Below are 20,603 nucleotides of genomic sequence, written 5' to 3'. Positions count from 1 at the left end.
TTAAACTCAGCTTGTTTATATGGCCAAAATCTAATGTATTCATTCCTATAAGATAAAACTCTCTTAGAAGCTGAGAGGAATCCATAAAAATGATAATACTTATACCAGATGAACAGAACTCATTTAAGAAATGAGTCTACTGAAAGATTTAATTCTTTTGAACCTAGCTATACTTAGCTGTACATTTTAATGTTTTGTCCACTTATTATGAATAAATGTCTTTCTCTTTTGAAATACAAAAAAAAAAAAAAAAAGAAATGAGTCAATCTAGACAAATCTCACCTGTTAACCCGGGCAAGAATGACAAATAGCATTTACCTCTCGCATGGAGATCCTAACTTCAAATTTGTAGATATCCATGTTTAATTTAAAGTGTCTGAAGAATTCAGGAAGTCAGAAAAGGCCCAAGAATGTGGGGGAGGAGCAAGAGGCCTTAAGGGGTTGAGTAGAAATACATAGTATGAAGGACTAGGGGGGAATACTGGTGTCTAAAGTTTTAAATGCTGATGAGAATTGGAGTATAGGGCAAATGAGGTTATGGGGTATGGGTTAACCAAAATTAACAATGTATGAAAAAGCCTTATGGAGAGCTATGACTTTGTTAGTCAATTTAAAATATCATTTTTAAAGGAGTTTTAATGGAGGCACCCTACCCTTGATAGGTGGAATGCTACTCCCAGAAGTCATGTGTTATAAAACTAAAATTCTAATGTGTCCTGTGACTTACCTTCTTGGGAGTTGTTGTTCAAGGAGGCCTCAGAAGCCTCCAAATAACATAGGCCATTACCATTTTTCTGTGTTACCCACTTTAGAAAGACAGGTAAACCCTGTTGCTGAAGATGTCGCACACTTTGGTTGCAGGAAATAGAAGAATCAATCTTGAACTGATCAAGAAAACTCCCTGCTAACTAGCTGGAAGATATTATCTAGGCTGCTTAGGGAGAAGATACATCAATCGTCTTTCTCAGAGCTGTACGTAGCATACTACAGTATCTGCTTACCAGGCAAGATGTGCGGTAGTGGTGTGAATGTTGAGGCATGCTTCACAGGAAGAATTTCATGCCTGGTATCAAAAAACCTAGTCAAAAAAGTCTATGGCTAAGGAGGTCAAGGCCCTAAGAAAGAACCCACTAGTAGTGCTTTACTCAGTGGACATGTGAAAATGGCCTCATCTTTGACCAGAAATCTTCTTTTTGGTTAGTTAAGAGACTCAAAACTGATAAAAATGCTGAGAATAAGTGAATTAGTCCTAAATAAGACATCTATGGCACCCAATCTGATGCTCAGGTAATATCATGGGATAGGGATCAGAAAGAATGCAAAACCTAAAGAATGGCAAGGGATAATATTTTCTCTCTACAACACATGGCTTTTGTACTCATGAACTCATGGTGGCTCTACCTGAACAGGACCTGCACAAGATGAAGCCAACCAAAACCCTAGCATGAATGGGAAGAAGGGCCCATGAGATCCTACTCTTCACTGAAGAGCTAGTTAATGGTTTCTGTGGGGGAGGGACAGTCACCTTTATTTGGAAGATGTAGTCACTGGTAGATTGCCATGCTCCAGTGAGTGGCCCCACGCCCATTTGCTAACAGAACACAGACCATTATAAAGAAAAAAAGGAAATGATACGAAGTTAGGAGGGGGATGAATTAAAGGCATGTATGAGGGTTGGATAAGATCAAATTACATTGCATGCATATGGATTCTCATTAAATAAATAAATAAATAAATAAATAAAATTTCTTATTAAAAGTAAAAATAAAAAGAGGAGAGAAAAATTCACATGTATATAATCTTCCCCCAAAGCATCAATAAGTTTCATCTTGCTAGCAGAAGCTAGAATTAGGGAAGTAACCCCCCCTCTTATTAAACATCTATTGTTATAGGCTTTGGTTTTTACTGACTCACGTAATCGTGATGTAAATCCTATGAAGTAGAAATCTTTTTTTTTTTTCATTTTACAGAGGGAGAGTATGAGGCACAGAGAGAAGGTATATCTTTCCTGGTCACACAGCTAAGATGAGTTAATTATTCCAGATGAGTTGGCACCCTACCTGACACCCACATGAGCAGCCGTCTTTCCTTGCTGATAGGCTTTCTCATACATTTTTTTTGCCTGGTGTTTTTCCTTGATTTCTGCAACATAGATTTTATTGTCGATGGTCCTGATGGGGCAGAGGAAAAGAAGGGATAGTGAAGTCAGACAAAGAAAAATGGTGGTCAAAACCAGGCTGTAATAAAAGGGAGAAGAAAAGGGATGGGAAAAGAAAGAAAAAAACAGTGTCATTAAACTCAAAATAATGTGGGAACAATAACTGGCAGTGAGAGTGAGATAAAAGGTGTGATGATGTTCTCCTGAAGTCTGTTTGTCAACTGGGAAAAGAGAGACCACACACCATGTGGGACACCATGGTTGCATTACTGTTTTGTGTTTCTTAAAGCATTGATGAATGTTTGCCTTTTACATACGAACATTTTAGATGTAACATAGTTGAACGTTTTTATTGTAATTGCTGGATATTTGCTATAACGTTTATTTTTAAATAAAACACATCAAACTAAGCATGGTGATGCAGACATAGAATCACAGCACTTAGATGACAAATTCAAGGTTCCTCTGGGCTATACAGTGAGTTCCAGGCCAAGATAGGCAATTTAATGAGATACACATAACACCCACACACACACACACACACACACACACTTTAATTAACTCATAGGCACTGCTGCTTGGGATATGAATAACAATCTAAAAAGTGTGTCTTTTTAAAGAAAGCACATTAAGTAAATAATATTGTGAATGGTATAAATGGTTAAAAATTGTCAGTAACTCTTTCATTGGGGTTCCCAGGCTCAGTCTGATGGTTGGCTGTGAGTATCTGCATCTGTATAGTCAGATGCTGGCAGAGCCTTTCAGAAGACAGCCATACTAGGCTCCTGTCTGTGAGCACTTTAGAGGCAAAGGGAAGGGGGATGGGATGGGGGTTTTGTGGAGGGGAGACCGGGAAGTGGGACATTTGAAATGTAAATAAATAAAATATCCAATTAATAAAAGTAATTGTTGGTGACACAGGGCTCAAAGAACATGAACTGGATCTCTGACCTGAATGATCCTTCCCTAAATGTACTAGATTGTACCCTACAAGTTTCTCAAGGAGGGAAGCAACCAGTACTCCTACCCCGCTAGGATTCCTATGACCCACAACAATGACCACTAGAAAACCACCAAGGCTAATGAAATCATGGATCTTGGAGGAGAACATATAATTGCCACTTTACTAAGCCAGCATAACTCTAAACACAATCTAAACATTTATCCTTATATCAACATAGAAGTATAGTTCTGTCCCCTCATCCAGGAAACTTCTCTTGGCAAGAAATAACCATTACAGAAAACCAAAACCAATCAAAATGCAGAGTTGTGCAGCCAGTTCCCAGCTGGTATATCTACAACACAACTCCTACACCTAAGGCTCAGGGATCATTGCAGAAGAGGAGATGGAAAGATTGTAAGAGCTAGAGGAACATGAAGTTTGTTGTAAGATTGTGTCCCCTAGGGTGTCAGAGATGCTATACCCATGAAGTCTCAACAATATGGCTAAACATGACCTGAGCAAGGAAGAAACCAGCAGATATTTTAACATGGAAGGAGGAAAGGCCTTATACAAAGAACTACAGACAATGAAGAAATGATGAAAGTGAAAGAACATGGTCTAATTTCAGCTTACAAATCTCAGGTCATGCTCCATCAATAAATGCAGTGAGAGCAGGAATTCAAGAAGGGCAGGAACCTGGAGGCAGGAACTGATGCAGAGACATGGAGGTGTGCTGCTGACTGGCTTGCTCCTTATGGCTTGTTCAGCCTGCTTTCTTAATGAGCCCATCACTACCAGCTTAGAGATGACACCACCCACAATGGGATGAGTGAACCCTCCCCCATCAATCACTAATTGAGAACATACTCTTACATGCTTGCCACTTGCCTACAGGCTAACTTGTTGGGGGCATTTTCTTAAATGAGGTTCCCTCTTCCAAGATGACTGTAGCTTGCATCAAATTGACAAAAACAAACAAACAAACAAACAAACAAAAAAAAACAAAAAAACTACTGCAAGTGACCCCTATGCAATATGGCACACAAACACATCATTATTAAACCATAATCTTTCCTTTCTTGTTTATCCCCAAGATCTCGTGCTAATATAACAATATATAACATAGACCAACTTTAAAAGTGTCACAGTCTAAAAAATTCAGACTTAAAAAATGTTCAGCTTCTTTAAGACATCCAAAGTCTTTCTAAAAACCCCAAGTCCCTAAGTATGAGCTCTCATAAAAAAAAATGCCTACTTATTGTCCCAAGAGGGAAGAACTAGGTAGCACACAATTACAATCGAAGCAAAGTCAAACTCCAACAGTGTAAAAAGTCCAACATCTGGGATTCACTCATAAACTCTGGGGCACTGAGGTGCCCAGGAATGGGCAGCTCCACTTCTGCAACTTTGCCATTTGCAGTACACAAAGCTGGTCTCTTAGGCTCAGGCCAGTTCCACACCACGCTTGCCACTGTCTTTGTCTTCCTATATTCCTGGCACCTCCAATATACTGGGTCTGCACCATAACAGTTTCATCTTTGTCAATGGCCTCTCCTGGCTTCTCACAGTGCCAAGCCTCAGCTGCTCTCCATGACTCCTTTAGGCCTTCAAATCTAGCACCACGTGGGTGACTCTCACTACCAAGTTCAGGTGCCAGCATGAGGTACAACCCTGGCCACCTCTGGAGCACAGCTTCTGTGTGCTGACTCCAAGGAAATACTTCCCACACGATTTCACCTCAGTGATGCTGGTCTCTTATTAAGCACCATTGATTCTTTAGCCCCAGCTAGCTAGCATTCACTGTCCCAGGAAAGCAATGTTTTCACTTTAGTGATACTGGTTTCTTGTTAATCGTAGTTGATTTTCAGGCTCAGTTTCAGTGACTAGAAATCAAAACTTCGCAATTCAAAATGTCAGAATAGCCCGATAAAACATTTATTCCCTAGGAGGCAATCCAGGTCTCTATCATCCACACTGCTCTCAAGACTCTTATTTTCCATGCTCCCAAAGAACCGCCCATTAAGCTCTCAGCGCTCAATACCTTTTCCAGTTCAAAATTCCAAACTCTTTGACAATCTCCTCCCCCAAACAACATGGCCAGCTCTGTCACAGAAATACCCCATGAACCTGGTACCAATTTCTGTTTTAGTTTGCCTTCTGTTTTGTGATAAATGCCACGAACAAATGCGACTTGGGAAGGGTCAGAGTTTATTTTAGTTTAAAGATTGCAATCATGAAGGGAGGTCAGGACAGGAATTCAAACAGGGCTGGAACCTGGAGGCAGGGCTAATGCAGAGCCATGGAGGGGTGCTGCTTATTGGTTTGCTCCCCACTGCTTGCTCAGTCTGCTTTTCTTATAGAACCCAGGACCACCATCTTAGGGATGGCACCAACCACAAAGGCCTGGGCCCTTTCATACCAATCATGAATCAAGAAAATGACCCACATCCGTGCTAATAGGCCAATGTGGTGGAGGCATTTTCTCAGTTGAGGTTCCATGTTCCCAGATGTGTCTAGTTTATGTCAAGTTAACAAAAAAACTATTTACCACACCTACTAACTGGGCTCCATTTTAAAGCTCTTGCTCTTTATAGATTGATCTAATAGCAATAGAAGTATCTATTAATCTTTGTTTATTTGACACAGGGTCTTCCATTGGCTGGCCTGAACTTACTATGTAGACTCAAAAGCAATAGCTTTTTGAGACAGGGTTTCACTATAAAGCTTAGGCTGGCCTTGAACACACTATGTAGCATGTTTTCCCTGCCTTTTTTAAAAATGCTTCACTTTTTTGTTTTTGTTTGAGCAGGGCTTACTCTGAAGCTCAAAAGTGAACTTAATATTCTTGCCTCTATCTCTCTATAATTTTAAAAATTAAAAATAGTTTTAAGTTATACATGAAAGTATATAAGGTAAAATGCTTACCTTGCAAGTATAAAGACCTGGGTTTAATCCCCCATACTCATGTTTAAATAGTCATGGTACTGCCCTTTACTGGCTGCAACCTTCAGGAGACTGGGTCGTGTACTTTGCCTAGGTAGCACATTAGAGCTGTCCCTGATGTGAGCTAGTGCCGAAGGCATGAGAGTGGGAGAGCTGGCTCTGCCCCTTGCTGGCTCCTACAGGCATTGGATGAGCTAGCCCAGGGCAGTGCTGGAGAGTTTGTCAGATGGTGTGGGTGTGGGAGAGCTGGCTGGCTGACCAACTCAGCTACCTCCCAGGCCCAGATCCATGGGATTGAGTTGTTACCATCCCAACATCTACCCCATCTATGAACTGTTGGAGCACGTGAAGGGGCTGGTCCCACAGATCCAACACTGCAGGATCTCCATGACACAGGGCAACAACAGGATATCCGAGAGGAGTCCCAGTGAGGATCCAGTATTGATAGTGTAGCAGAAGCCAGAGACCTCGAAACAGACCAACGACTCATTGCAATGAACATTTTCAAGCAAAGAAGTGTGGACCAAAGGTTATAGTATGGGACACACTGTCACACACTACAGCTTCCACGATGCAGACTTTTTTCTTTTGGGTGCAGAGGGCAGGTCAGCAGGGATGTGGAGATGAGTGGGATTAGAGTACGTCCTAATGATATCCATGTAATACACGTATACCTTGCGTAATGTCGAAATCCATATAGAATTGTATATTCTCAAACACTTATCATTTGTGACGAAACTTTTAAAATCCTTTCGTTTAGCCTTAGAAGTATACAGTGCACAATTGTCACTGTCACTGATGACAGTACCCTAGATCTTGTCGTTCCTAGCTAATCGTGATCAGATTTCCCCACAACTTCCCTACCCCTTACTCCTATCAGTCTTTGAGAATCATTATTCCACCCCAAATTCACAAAACTAACAATCTAGATTCCACAACACATGAAAATACACACATGTACACATACATACAAAAAACACAGAAAAGTTGTAGATACTAATGATATCCATGTGACACATGTATACATTGTGTAAAATATACATGAATATATCATGTGAGTGATATCATGTGCCTTTTTGTGTCTGGAATACTTCACACAGTATAGTGGCCTCTCCATCCATCCACTTGGCAGTGTTTGAGACTTTGAAACTTTTTTAAGTTATTATTTTATTTTATGTGTATGGATGCTTTGCTTTGACTGTGTGCTATATACATGTTTGGTAGCTGCAGAGGCCAGGGAGGGTGTCTGATCCCCTGAAACTATCGTTACAGAAAGCCGTGAGCTGTCATACGGATGCTGGGAATTGAACTCAGGTCCTCTGGAAGAGCAGACAGTACTCTTAGCTGCAAGTCAGCTCTCTAATGACAATTTGAGAAGGTTTTGTTTGTTTTGGAGACCAAGTGTTGTTCTACTTCAGGCTGGCCTTGAACTCACCATCTGTATGCCTCCGCTCTCCAAAACTGGTATTCGAGACATGCGGAACTGCACCTAGCTTAAAACCAGAATTAAAACAAAACTGTGTATGTATTTATGTATTTATGTATGTATTTATGTATGTATGTATGTATGTATGTATGTATGTATTTATTTATTTATTTATTTATTTATTTATTTATTGTATGATATGGTTTTTGTGTGATCCAAGCTGGTTTGAGCTCCTAATAATATTCTAGTCACAGCCCTTTCTATCCTGGGATTTGAGGCATAGACCTGGCCCATTTATGCTGTCACAAGTAACAGGACTTCCCTTTTTTCTTTTTTTATGGTTCATTTAGGTATCCATTCAGCAATTAGATCCTTAGGTTGTCTGTAGTTTTAGCTGCTTCATATAGTGTTCCTTACTGTTTTCTTTTTTAACTTGTTCAGCACAATCTTGCCCCAGAGCCTTGGTAATTATGCATCCTTTTGCCTAGAATGTTCCTCTTTCAGAACTTTGTAAGTCTTCACAGCACTCTCTTTGGGTCTCTGTTTAATGTCACTTGATCTTTGATAGCTCTAGACTAGTACCTCTATTCAGTCTGTCTCCTTTGCTCTCCTTGCTTTTTTTCTTTGCTAACACTCCTCATAGACAAACTGATACATGTGCGTTTATGTTTCCCATGTCTTGTCTTCTCTACGAGACTGTGAGCTCCTTGAAGACAAAGAAATGTCTTCCTGGTCTGCTGCTCATGCCTGGAATGTAGCACTCTCTCAATCATTTCATAATAGGCATCCAAAAAGGACAGTAAGAAAAGCTAGAGCTCATTTCATGGAATAGTGAATCAAAGAGAAGGGGGATAGAGAAAGATGGCAAGAGAATCCAGGCCTTTGAACTCAAGACCCAATGAGCTCGCATGGCAGCAAGGAATGTAAAGTGTTGGATAAAGCTCACACTAGAAGGAACAGATAGGTCAGAGCTACCTTTGAGCTGTGAGAATGTGTGTCCTAGAGAACATTAATAAACCTTTGCGGGAGGCAGGAACAGCTGTCTCCATTTCAGAAATGGAGCAGCTAGGATGCAGATAGTAGCAACTTCCAGGAATACTAGGGGAAGATATACAGCTGGCAGCAGCGTTCCAAGGCAGCTGAAACGGTATTGCTGAGGCTTGGCTAGTGTGGGGGTGGACAGTGCTGGCTGGGCCTCAAGGTCTCTTGGGGGCTGGGGTGGTAGGGTGGAGCAACTCTGGCAGTAGCACACTGGGGCCTCTGTGTGTGCTGCCTCCAGCCAGCATACTTTCCACAGAGTCTGCCCAGGGACATTTCTCCAACCTCCTTTGCTTAATTTTTTTTATAAATCCTTTTGGTGTTTTTTTTTCTATTGAAATGAACCCACATTCTGCCTATTGCTTTGTCTTTACATCACCTGACTGCCAACCTCTCAGGTCATCCCCACACTTCATATCATACCTGGGACGTGTTTGTTTGGGGACTACTTTTATTCTTGTATTTGGCTCATTTGGTCCTCTACTTGCAAGGGTCTTGGTTCCTTCAAGTCTTACCAACTTGGAAATCCTGTTGCAGGGAAGTGCCCCTCCATTATGGTCAGTTCTTCTCCCCTATCCTGACTTCACCTCAATCAAGTCTTCACAACCTCCCTACTCTCAAGGCAAGGCCATGAGGGTCTTGATGACATGGGCTTAGGACTGTAAAGATTGTTTATAGCACAGGAGCCTTCTCCATCACAGGAGCGACAATGACCGAGCAAGGGCAGAAATTCTGTTTGGGTTGGACTCCCTAATCTAATTCTGAGAGTGTCTCTACTCCAAGACAGAAGTCCCCTCTCCTTTTGTCCCCTTGATGCAGGATTTCATATAGCTGAGGCTGGCACTGAACTTGAATACACGTATGGATTATGGCCCTGAATTTCTGATCTTCTCGCTTCCATCTCCCAAGTGCTGGTATGACAGGTGTGCGCCACAGTGGCCATTTTATGTGGTACTGGGAACTGGACCCACGATTTTTTTGGTATACTAGGAAAATATTTGACTGAGCTACACCCCCAACCCCAGAAGCCTTTTCATAACTCAGACTAAGGGTTCTTTCATCTGTGTGTCTTCCCTCATTCATCATCCCATCAATTGCCTGTCATCTAACCAAACAAAACTGAAAAAAAATATGATGCCCATTCATACTTTCACCATAAACAGGTTGTTTCTCTTGCCAATGGTCTCTCAAATTCCACCATCATGTGCATGTTCCTGTTCTAGTACAGGACCCTTCTCTGCTTCCGAGCTTCTTGGCTGGCTCTTCTACCCTTGATGCCTGATTGTTACTCCTTGCTTACCACATTGCCATGCCTCCCTACTAAGGGGCCCAGCTATCTTTAAGGTGGGGTGTATGTGTCCCTGGGGATGCTGGGGACAAGTCAAAGGAGGATGGAAGAATATTAGTGTACTATTTATAGTTTTCTATTATTCTTTGATGATTTACATGTATATTCCTCATACTACATATACATTCTATAGCATAGTATTGTGGGGAATGGGTGCACACATGCGTGCATGCGTGTGTGCCTTTGTGTGTGTGTGTGTGTGTGTGTGTGTGTGTGTTCCCCATTAGACAGTAGACTGGGAGCAGGAACTTTCCCATCTTTCCACCATATCTAGCCAGCACTGTGTGAGTCGTGACTTTAGTATCAGGAAAAGGTTTGGTGGTGTTTCTTTTCTTTGCAAAAAACCCAATTTTTATCAAGTATTTATCATATGCCACACACTAGTGTTTGAATAAATTTCCACACATTTTGATTCATTTAATCCATGCAAGTGGTTTCTAATTTTATCTGCATTTTACAGATGTGTAAAATGAGACTCAGAAGTTAGGTAGTTTATTCTGAGTCACACAGCTGGCAGAGGCAGGATTCAAAGTCAAGATGCCTGCTTTTATAATTCATCCTCTTCACTGCTTTGCACTAGTGAAAGAACAAGATTGAATGAACGAAACGGTAAGTTTGAAAGCAGACTTACATTGTGAAATTGGAGATAAAGGCGATGCGGGGTAGATTCAGGTCAAAGATGGCTTCATGGGCTTCATCATGTGGATTGATGAGGACAGAGGTGACCAAAGTGTGTGCATAACGAGACACCACAGTGGAATGTATGGAGTAGCTTGTCATCAACAACTGAGAAAGAATACAAGAGAGATGGAGTGAGTTGGAGAAAGTCCATTTTTGGCCCAGATGGGCAGGTACTTGGGATCTCAAGGTTCCCGAACTGGTTTCAGGCTGCGAGAGGAGAAACTGAGGTGACTCAAGGGAACATGACGTCTGTCATATGCAGACCTGCCTACGAGTGCAAGCAGAGCTTCAGAACTAAATGTTCATAGACGATCCCAAATCAAAGCACTTCTGGACAAGAGATTCTCCAATCTTAATGAGCTCAGATCTTGCTAAACATGGGTTCTGATTTAGCAACCCTGGGGCAGGGAGAGGCTGATGTTCTCCTTGCTCCTGAATTCCCTGAAGCTGTTGCTGCTGGTGGTGGTCTATGGATTTCACCTTAGAATGAATGTAACATTTTAGCAAAGCTTTAGAATATAACAGACTGGATGTAGTCATTGGGCCCTACATTCTTACAAGGCACTGTGATATTTAGTTTTTTCCTTTTTATGATTTCAGCCATAAAGATTAAGCCTCATACATATAGTGATGTAATGCAGTCATGAGAAGTGTCTAATGCATTAAATTCCGGTATTTCCCATATCTTATGGATGTGTTAAATGAGGCTTAGACACTAAGGTCAGCCAGCAAGAAGATAAGCATTTTCTTCCCTATCTTCCCTGAATTTATGATCCTTCCATCTACCCACACATCACATACATCTCGTTTGCTTAGTGTAGGGAAGTGGGACACAGCTAATCTAGAATCAGATGGGCGTAGGTTCAAGTTCTGACTCTGCTGTTTCCTCCGTCTTAACCTCTGAGCCTTTGTTTCCTTCTCTCAATAGTGAGAATAATAAGAGACCATGGCATACAGGGATGCTGAGAGGACCAACTGAAACAATAACAGAAGCCACTGGTACAGCATCTGACATGCACTCAGCAAGCAGTAACACTTGTTTTTTTCTAGCTCCGGCTTCTCAGCCCTGCAGAAACACACTGAGAAACTTCTCCTACTCCTCCCACCCCAAGGAGCTACTTTTCTCACAAACTCCAGACCTTTGTCCTCTCATACTAAAACTGACCTTGCTGCTTGATGAGGCAGAGCCATGGGGTCCTTGGAGTGTTGGGTCTAAGAGGATGGTCAGCAAAATGCTGACCCAGCTGAGGTACCTCCATTCAGACATGGTACCACTTCTGGCCTGCGCCTGCTGTTCTCATGCAGAATGTCTGACCCTGATCTGCAAGGCTTCTCTCTTTTAAACTTCCAGGTATCCCTTCTCTTGAGAGGGAGGGACCATGCTGACGGGTGTGGAAGTCTCTGAATGTGGCATTGAGGCCTACACAAACCAGGATTGTCCAAGAGCTAAGGCTGGCATCTTGCCTGGAGACGGGCCAGTTCTGTGCCTCCTTTTCCCCCTTCATCCAGCTGTAAGCTGAATGGAAACTAAACATAGCAGAGTGCTGGGTCTGTCTGTTTGCTATGTTGGCTCAGGGTGGGGTTTTTCTTTCCTATAAACATCCACTGAAGCTCAATAACTGGAGCCAGAGAAAGGTCACTCAGCACCGATCATCTTAAAAAGGTAGCAGACTTAAAAAAGGGTTGGAGAGGCGAGTACCCATTGTCAATCTTTTCTGTTGCTGACTTCTCTAGACACAGGGAGGGGGGACCTATAACAATGCAGAGGTCCCACGGACATGAGATTTCCAATCTAAAGTATAATCAGAGGTCAAGGTGAGCTATGGCAGAGATGAAAAGGAGTACAGTTCAGTCATTTAAAACATAGCCATGGGACTGAGAACATCTGGGTTTGAATTGCAGTTCTGCAGCTTATTGGATGTGGAATATTCAGTGAGGAGACTCATGACTCTGCAGCCTCAGTTCTCTCATCTGTGAAATGAAGATAAAATTTCATAAAAAGATTAACACTGAACCTGTAATTTTGGAATTTACGACATCTGGTAAATATTCAATAATTACATGCCAGGATGACATACCGCAAAAATCCAAGTGTGGCAGTAAGGCATAGTGCTGCACATTTATTTATTTTTGGATATTTTTATTTACATCTCAACTGTTATCCCCTTTCCCAGTTTCCCAGCCATAAGCTCCCTACCCCATCCCCTTCCCCTTCTTCTGTAAGGGTGTTCACCCCCAACAACCCCCCTTCCCGCCCTCCCAACATTCCCATACTGGGAACCAACCTTGGCAAGACCAAGGGCTTCTCCTCCCATTGGTGCCCAGCAAGGCTACATATGCAGCTGGAGTCATGGGTCAGTCCATGTATAGTCTTTGTGTAGTGGCTTAGTCCCTGGAAGCTCTGGTTGGTTGGCATTGTTGTTCTTATGGGGTCACAAGCTCCTTCAGCTCTTTCAATCCTTTCTCTAATTCCTCCAACGGGAGTCCCATTCTCAGTTCAGTGGCTTGCTGCCAGCATTGACCTCTGTATTTGACATGCTCTGGCTGTGTCTCTCAGGAGAGATCTATATCCGGTTCCTGTCAACATGCACTTCTTAGCTTCTTCATCCATCTTATCTAGTTTTGGTCACTGTATATACATGGGCTGGATCCCCAGGTGGGGCAGGCTCTGAATGGCCTTTCCTTCAGTCTCTGCTCCAAACTTTGTGTCCATATCCCCTCCTATGAGTATTTTTGTTCCCCCCTTTGAGGAGGATGAAGTATATAAACCCAGTACTTGGGAGACTGGTGCAGAAGGAATCTGACGGCAGCCTATGGTGCATGGTGAGCTCCATGCCAAGTTGACCTATACAGTGAGATCCTGCCTCAAAAACAACAGTAAAAGAGCATGGGGAATCCCCTGTCCTACTATAGATGTGAAACGGACAGAAAGATGAAGAACTGAGGTGCTTTGAGCCCAATGTCTGAAGGTCCTGTGGAGGGTGGATTGAAGAGTATACCTACACAGAGGCCATTAGTGCTCATCAGAACCTTTATCTCAACTCCTCTGATGACTTTTTATAAATTGGCATAAAGACAGCAAAGATACCTGGATTTGCCCTGTGACATTCATTATTGTGCAACGAAGTCTCATTCTGGCCTCTGCGGGGAAGGTCCCAAATCCTAATAGTTGCCAGCTACTCCAAGTCCACTCAAAGCTTCCCATTGCAGCATCCACAGTGGAGGTGCAGGTGCTAGGGATGGAACTCAGTTGGTAGAATGCCTGCCTAAAAAGCCCTGGGTTCAGCAAGCATTGTGTAAATGGGATGTGGTGTAGCTTGTCTGTACTCTTGGCACTCAAGAGTTCAAGGTTGTCAGCAATATAGGGAATTTAAGGTTTATGTGAGACTTATAGAAGGAGGAGGAGGTGGTGGTGAAGGATAAGGAGAATGAGAAAGAGGAGGAGGAGGAAGAGGAAGTGGAAGAGGAAGAGGAAGAGGAAGAGGAAGAGGAAGAGATTTCCTCATAGGGTAGAATTATATCTCCAGAGAAGCTTAAGGACAGATAACCAAGGCTCCTCAAGCAAATTAAGAAAGCCTGTACCATGGAATCCCAAGCACACAAATAAAACAAATGAACCCAGAGCAAGTTGGGGATTTGAGTAACAAAAGATAACTTCACTTCAGGAGAAAAATGGTGATTGTCAGTGCTTCAAGAAAAAGACATGTGTAAGACAGACGGAGATGCTACACAGTGGGGACAACCAAGAGAAAGGAAGACACCTCAGAAATGTAAAAGAAGTTGCTGGAAATAAACATGTTAAAAGAGATCAGGACATAGAGAAGAATCTCTCAGAATGTAAGGGGGAAACAACAAGACAACTAGGCAATAGGAAACAAAAATGTAAAAGTTACAGACCAACACAGCAGACTCAACACATAGAAAAAGGAGATATGATTTGCTTTGATTTTTGTTTGTTTTTCAAATTTTTGTTGTTTTTCTTGGTTTTGTAAGGGAGGGAGGGAGGAGAGAGAGAGAGAGAAAGAGAGAGAGAGAGAGAGAGCGCACGGAGAAGCATGAAGTTGGGAGGGTAGCAGGGTGGGGGATCTGGGAAGAGTTTGGGGAAGAGAAAAGAGTATGATCAGAATATATTGTATGGAAAAACCTTTTAAATGTAACAGGAGCTGAGCATAATGGTCATCCCAGCACTGGCAAGGCTTGGGCAGGAGGATTGCTGCAAGTCAGAAGCCAGGCTGGTCTATATAGTGTGTCAAGCCACCCAGAGTTACATAGTGAGACCTTGTCTCCCAAAACCAAACTAAAAATATATCAGAAGTCAATTTCCTACCGCTAAAGATCTCTAGAGCAGGCGGCAGAATGGTGACTGCTGAGAACTGACTCCATTTAGTCACTAGCACTCTTCCATGTTATCACTCTCCTTTCTGCCCTCCATCAGGTCCCTTTAAAATTCAAGCCACATTCTTCCTTCTCTCTTGCTAAAATAGAACCCTCCAAGGTTCACTTACAGAGCCTTATATGAGAGGAGCTAGTGAGGTAAGCCCTTGTTACCATTCTCACCACACAGCCTGTTCATTCTCTCTCCTTCTCCCGCTATTACTTTAGCAACCCTGAACTTCATGTTCTTCTAAAGTGCCAGGGATGGAAAAAGATGTCACAAATAGGCTTTTGCATTGACCTTTTTTGTTTGAAAGATCATTCCCAGAGATCTACCTAACTCCCTCGCCTATGCAAGCATTCATTCACATTTGGCAATTCCAGTGAGTTATTTCTTGATCAATCTATTTAAAGTGGGAATTAACTTTTTTTCAAGGCACCCTCTAATTTCTCTATTTCCCCCCTTTTTATTTTTTAATCATTTTTTGAGTTCCTCCTCATCCCCTTGCTCCTCGTTTATATGCAACAGTTTTATTGTGTAACTCAGAGTGGCCTCCAGATCTTCCTTCCCTAGCTCCCTGAATACTGGAGTTAAGGAATGCACTATTCCACCTGGCATTTGTTTTCTCCATAGCACTTGATTTAAGTTGTTACAGATTTTATTTCGTGATCTGGTTGTTTTCTCTCTTCTGTTTACGAGAATCAGCTCCATGAGAAACAGGCATTGATCACTGTCTTCCCTGCTATTGTGTCTTCAGCTCCCAGAACAGCATCTAGTACCTAGCAGACTCTCGATAAATGTTCTTTGAAAGGGTAGTTATAATGAAGTTATATAACTTGTGGAAAAATAAAATGTGTTACCAAGTCTTTATATTTGCAAGAAATTTGTAGCTCAAATATAAAACAATGCACAACCTTCATTCTAGAAAAAAACCTCCTTTAAGAGGTCCAAGGTTTGTGACATTGGACATTGTAAAGAAGGAAGTATATTCTTGGCTCATTACTTAGCTGGATTTTGGAAAAAAATATTTACATAGTCAAGACAATGTAAATACTGTTTATTGGTTTTTGGGTTTAAGAGCTACCCTGGAAAGACAAAGAGAGGAAGACCTCGTAAATACTTCAGAACAGAATGTAAATGTCAATAATATGAATAACGTAAAAGGAAAGATCAAAGAGATAATGTAGGGCATTGATGGGTAGTGTGTGGCTAATAGCTTTGTTTTTAAAGGCAGGCAGTTAGGGATAATGCTGGCTTAGTAAAGTGGTAGTTGTAGGTTCTCCTGTAAGATCCATGACTCCACTAGACCCTGGTAGTTGGTTAGGTTTCCAGTACCAGGCATGATTTCCTCAGAGAGCTGTTGGTTACTGTCAAAGTATTCATGCACCCTCGGGGTTAGTGCATCATGCTAACTGAGCATTTTATGTTCATAGACATCATGGCTGTGTAGTACTATTGGCTCTTTCTCTCCTTTTGAAGTTTGCACTGTGCTTTCTGGTACTTATACTCCCAGGTAAGTGTAGTTCTCATCCCTCCTCAAGGAAACTTCTCCTTGCAACAGAGGGAAAGATCATTACAGAGAATCACAACCAATCAAAATGCAGAGATGTGGAGCCTAATCCCAACGGACACACCTTCAACACAGCTCCTCCATCTAAGGCTCAAAGGTCATTGCAGAAGAGGGACCAGAGTGTAAGACCCAGTGGAAAAGGTGTGAAATTGTATCTCCTAGAAATGTCAGAGAAGCTAGACCCATAAAGTCTCTCAGCAACATGGCTGCTGAAAACATGATCTGAGTAAGGAAGATCCCAATAGATATGCTAACATAGAAGATGGAAAGGTCATGAGGTCTTACACTTAGACAAAGACCTATAGGCAGCTAAGGAAAGCTGAGAGTAGGGGAAATAGTCTTGTCCAAGGAAGACCACAATGATTTGCTATTCCATACCAATGTCATTCCCAAAAAATATAAATATGACTAAGTAGGTTATATTTATGTATTTAGAGATATGTATGTACATACACATACATATATGTAATCACAATTTTAAAAAAGAGGCCATTTAACTGATAGAAAGCAAGGGAACAGAACTTGGGAGGGATTGGGGAAGGAAAAGGAGGGGGAAAGATGTAATTATATTATAATGCCAAACATAAAATATTGTAAAACTAAAATAAAAGGCATGCTGTTGACATCATTGTCCAAAAAGGACAAAATAGGGAGTAGAGGTAGAAAATAATGGGGAAAATACATATTTTCAGGCTCCAAATTAAGTAATAACAGAAAAAGGATTGATGCTAGACATTGCAGGGGAGTGGGGAGAAAAAGCAAGGAAGCTCTGTTCATGAAGAACATCATCATTGTCATTTTGGGGAGTTAATAGGATATTGTCTAAATTTTATAAACTAAGAAGAATCATATCCTGTTATCAAGACTTGTAGAGAGACCCATTGGTGGATGTGAAAATGAAAAGGTGGCTTTGAGAACCAAGTTACATTGTTTGCAGGAAAACAGATCCAACTGGAGGTGATAACATTATTAAACAAATAACACTCCTCTCAGAAAGACATATATGTTTTCTCTTGTTTGTGGTTATTAGATACATAAAGTCATGTATATAAAGGCAGAAGTGACTGCCTAGGGGGACAAAGACAGATAAAGGGAAAGGGGATAAAGGGCGGGTGTACAGTCAATAATACAATATATGCTTCCATAAAAAGGTAAAAACAATTTAAATTTCAAAAGGAAGATTCAGAAGTATAGAATGGAGATGTGGAGGGTTGAGGCACAGGACCATTTTTATATTCTTTTGTTTAAGTTGTTACCATGTACACTTAAGAATTTAATAAAAAATATAATATTTAAAACATTATTTTGGTCTCACAAATGAAATAAAATTACCTTTTCCATGAACTGGAGTCTTACACTGTAGCCCTTATTGGCCCAGAACTCACTATATGAAAAGCAAGGATGGCCCTTGAATATACTAATCGTCCGTGCCTCTGCCCTGGATCAAGGCTTAAAGGTTTATCCCACCTAGCCTCAAAAATGTGTCTTATGATACTTTTAACTAGGGGATATCCAGTTAGACTTGTTCACAGATGAAAATCGACCGTGATGTCCTTAACACAGTTAGGCAGAGGGCTGGTGTTTTATTTTGCTTTCCATTGCTATAGCAAAGTGCCTGAGGCTGCATGTTCAAAGACCAAGATCAGTTGGTCCCACTTCCTGCAGTCTTGGCTGAATCTCAACAAGACAAACAGCATCACGGTGGAAGCACAAACAAGGAGAGAGCAAACTGTGAGCTGTGAGTCTTTTAATGACAATTCCCAACTAGAGAAAAACTAACCCGAGTCCCAAGAGAATGACATTAATCTCTCCCAACAGTGATTAGCCTGGTGACCTAGTCACATTCCACTTGGCCCCAACTCTCAAAGATTCCACCAATTCAGACCACTTCGCCAATTCCCAAGCTTTCAGCACATGAACCCTTGGGAATGAAACAACATCCAAATCAAAATACAGCACTTGGAGAGCATATGGGACCTAACACCTCATAGGCAATGTAGTATCGTGGTTAAAACTCTGGTACTTGACATCCATTGACCTGGGCTCAAATCCATTCTGTACTAGACACCCATTAGATGAAAGCTTGCCTCTGGTAAGTTATCTTGCTTACTCCCTAATGTTGTTCTCTCTAACAATATGTAGAAATTTAAGTCTTTATATTTTTTGGAAAGTTTACTGGGGAGTAAAGAATTGGCCCCCTGTAGCCAAAAGAGAGCTTGAAAATGAGTTGCTCATATCTAAGCCTTTTATGACCATGGGCCACCTTTGTGATGGTGCCTATTGCATACCTGGACTTCATTCATTTTCTTTCGGATGGCCCACTCCCTTCTCAGAAGCTTGATTTTAGGAAGCCTCTTTGTACAAAAAATCTGGAAGAAGTGGTATTAGTCCACATGTAGATATGAGTATATGGGGAATCTACCTTTTATTTAACAAAAGGTACCTGTACCTTTCTCTTTAAATTGCCTTAAAACAGTGGTGCTGCCTTTAATTCACGCACTCCAGAAGTAGGGACAGGAAGAGCTGTCTGAGTTGAAGATCAGTCTAGTCTACTTAGTAATTTTTAGGAAAAGCTAGGTCTACATAGGAGGCAGGAGGTGGGGGAGAGAGGGGAGAAGGAAAAGGAGAGGGAGAGGGAGAGGGAGAAGGAGGAGAGGGAGAGGGAAAAGAGGAGAGGGAAAGGGAGAATGGGGAGGAGATGGGGAGGGAGGGTGGGAGAGGGAGGTGGGAGGGGGGGAGAGGGGAGGGAGAGAGAGAGAGGGAGGGAGAGAGGGAGAGAGAGAGAGAGAGAGAGAGAGAGAGAGAGAGGAGAGGGAGGGGGGGAGGGAGAGAGGAGGGGGAGCGAGAGAGGGAGAAGAAGAGAGGGAGATGGGAGGGAGAGACTTTGAAATGGAAAGGAGTTAGCTGGCAGTGAGAGTAGAGGGCAGAAAAGTCCCACCAAGCATGAGGCATGGGACTTTCCCCAGTACTGAGAACGGCTGTGGTATCTGAAGGAGAAAGTCTGATGAGCAATTCATAGCCTGCTATGCTGTGCAGCTTAGGTGACAAAAAGGAATGATAAGTAGCTCTGGAAGGATTTTTTTTTGCCACTCTTTCCAGCACTGTCTCTGAATTTCCCCAAATTCAGAAACATCAGTTCTGTTATAGTTTAGGGGAAGAACATTTTGCTATGCAGGATTGGTGGGAGGGATATTCTGAACCCCCTCCTTCAGATTCAGGGGTCTGTAATATCATTATTTCTGCATAAGTCAGTTTCATCCAGGTGTTCTATGCTAAGCAATATTTAGCTAGGATTCTTTATTTCCTTAATTGAAACATCTGAAGGTAATTTAGTTTCTCATGTTTTCCCTAACCTGGTATGTGTGACCTATGTAATCTCAGGTACTTTCTTTTTTCTTTTAAAACATTTGATTACACATTGTGTGTTTGTGTGCATACATGCATGCGTATGTGCGTGCGTGTGCGCGCGCTCGAGTATGCGTGGTGCGCATGTGGAAGTCAGAAGACAACTTTCTAGAACCAAGTCTCCCTTTCCACCATATGGGACTCTGGGCTCAAAGTCAGACTATCAGGTTCTATGGCAAGAGCATGTGCCTGCAGACCATAATCTTGCTTTTTGTTTTTTGTTTTTCTGGTTGTCTATGGTTTTGCAAACAGGCCTTTGATATAATGACTTGGACTCTTCTGATTCTGTAAATTAATGCTGATCAAAAGATTCTACCATTCACAAGAAGAAAATGGAAGAAATTTTCTTTAGTGGAAAGGTAAAGATTTTTGAACTAATTTGTTTTTCTTATCAGATAAGGTTGCTTCTCTTCTCTAATCTCTAGGTCCTAAGATAAGGATATTTATGCCATTGTGTTAGGAAGGACGTAAAAGTGAGGAAGGGCATTGCCCTGCTGATGATTGGGCTGGATTGAGCTTACTTCATTAAATTTGATAATATGCAAGGTTCTAATTCTGTTCCTCCAGAGACCACAAGTGAGTCAACATTGGAACTCTAAATGTTGGAAACTGTAGCACATGGGAAGCAGTTCCATGGGAAGACGTGCGTAGGTGAGAGAAAGCATTGACTGGTAGTGAAGTGTGTTGTTTAACTGCTATATGGGCAACTATATATA

At 41.8% G+C, this 20,603-nt stretch overlaps 1 protein-coding gene across 1 annotated transcript in view; it reads right to left on the bottom strand.

Annotated features, from left to right (window-relative positions):
- Itih6 (inter-alpha-trypsin inhibitor heavy chain family member 6) overlaps positions 1 to 11,804 on the bottom strand; it is a 29,522-nt gene extending 17,718 nt beyond the window's left edge. The window contains 3 exon segments of the mRNA XM_032890451.1: positions 2,061 to 2,171; positions 10,488 to 10,642; positions 11,703 to 11,804. Coding sequence (XP_032746342.1) covers positions 2,061 to 2,171; positions 10,488 to 10,642; positions 11,703 to 11,804 — 368 coding nt within the window.
- Between the last annotated feature and the right edge of the window lie 8,799 nt (positions 11,805 to 20,603).

Source organism: Rattus rattus, chromosome X (genome assembly GCF_011064425.1).
Source record: "Rattus rattus isolate New Zealand chromosome X, Rrattus_CSIRO_v1, whole genome shotgun sequence".
Taxonomy (NCBI): Eukaryota; Metazoa; Chordata; class Mammalia; order Rodentia; family Muridae; genus Rattus; species Rattus rattus.
The sequence above is the reverse complement of the archived record's forward strand: the minus strand, read 5'-3'. Positions and strand labels throughout refer to the sequence as shown.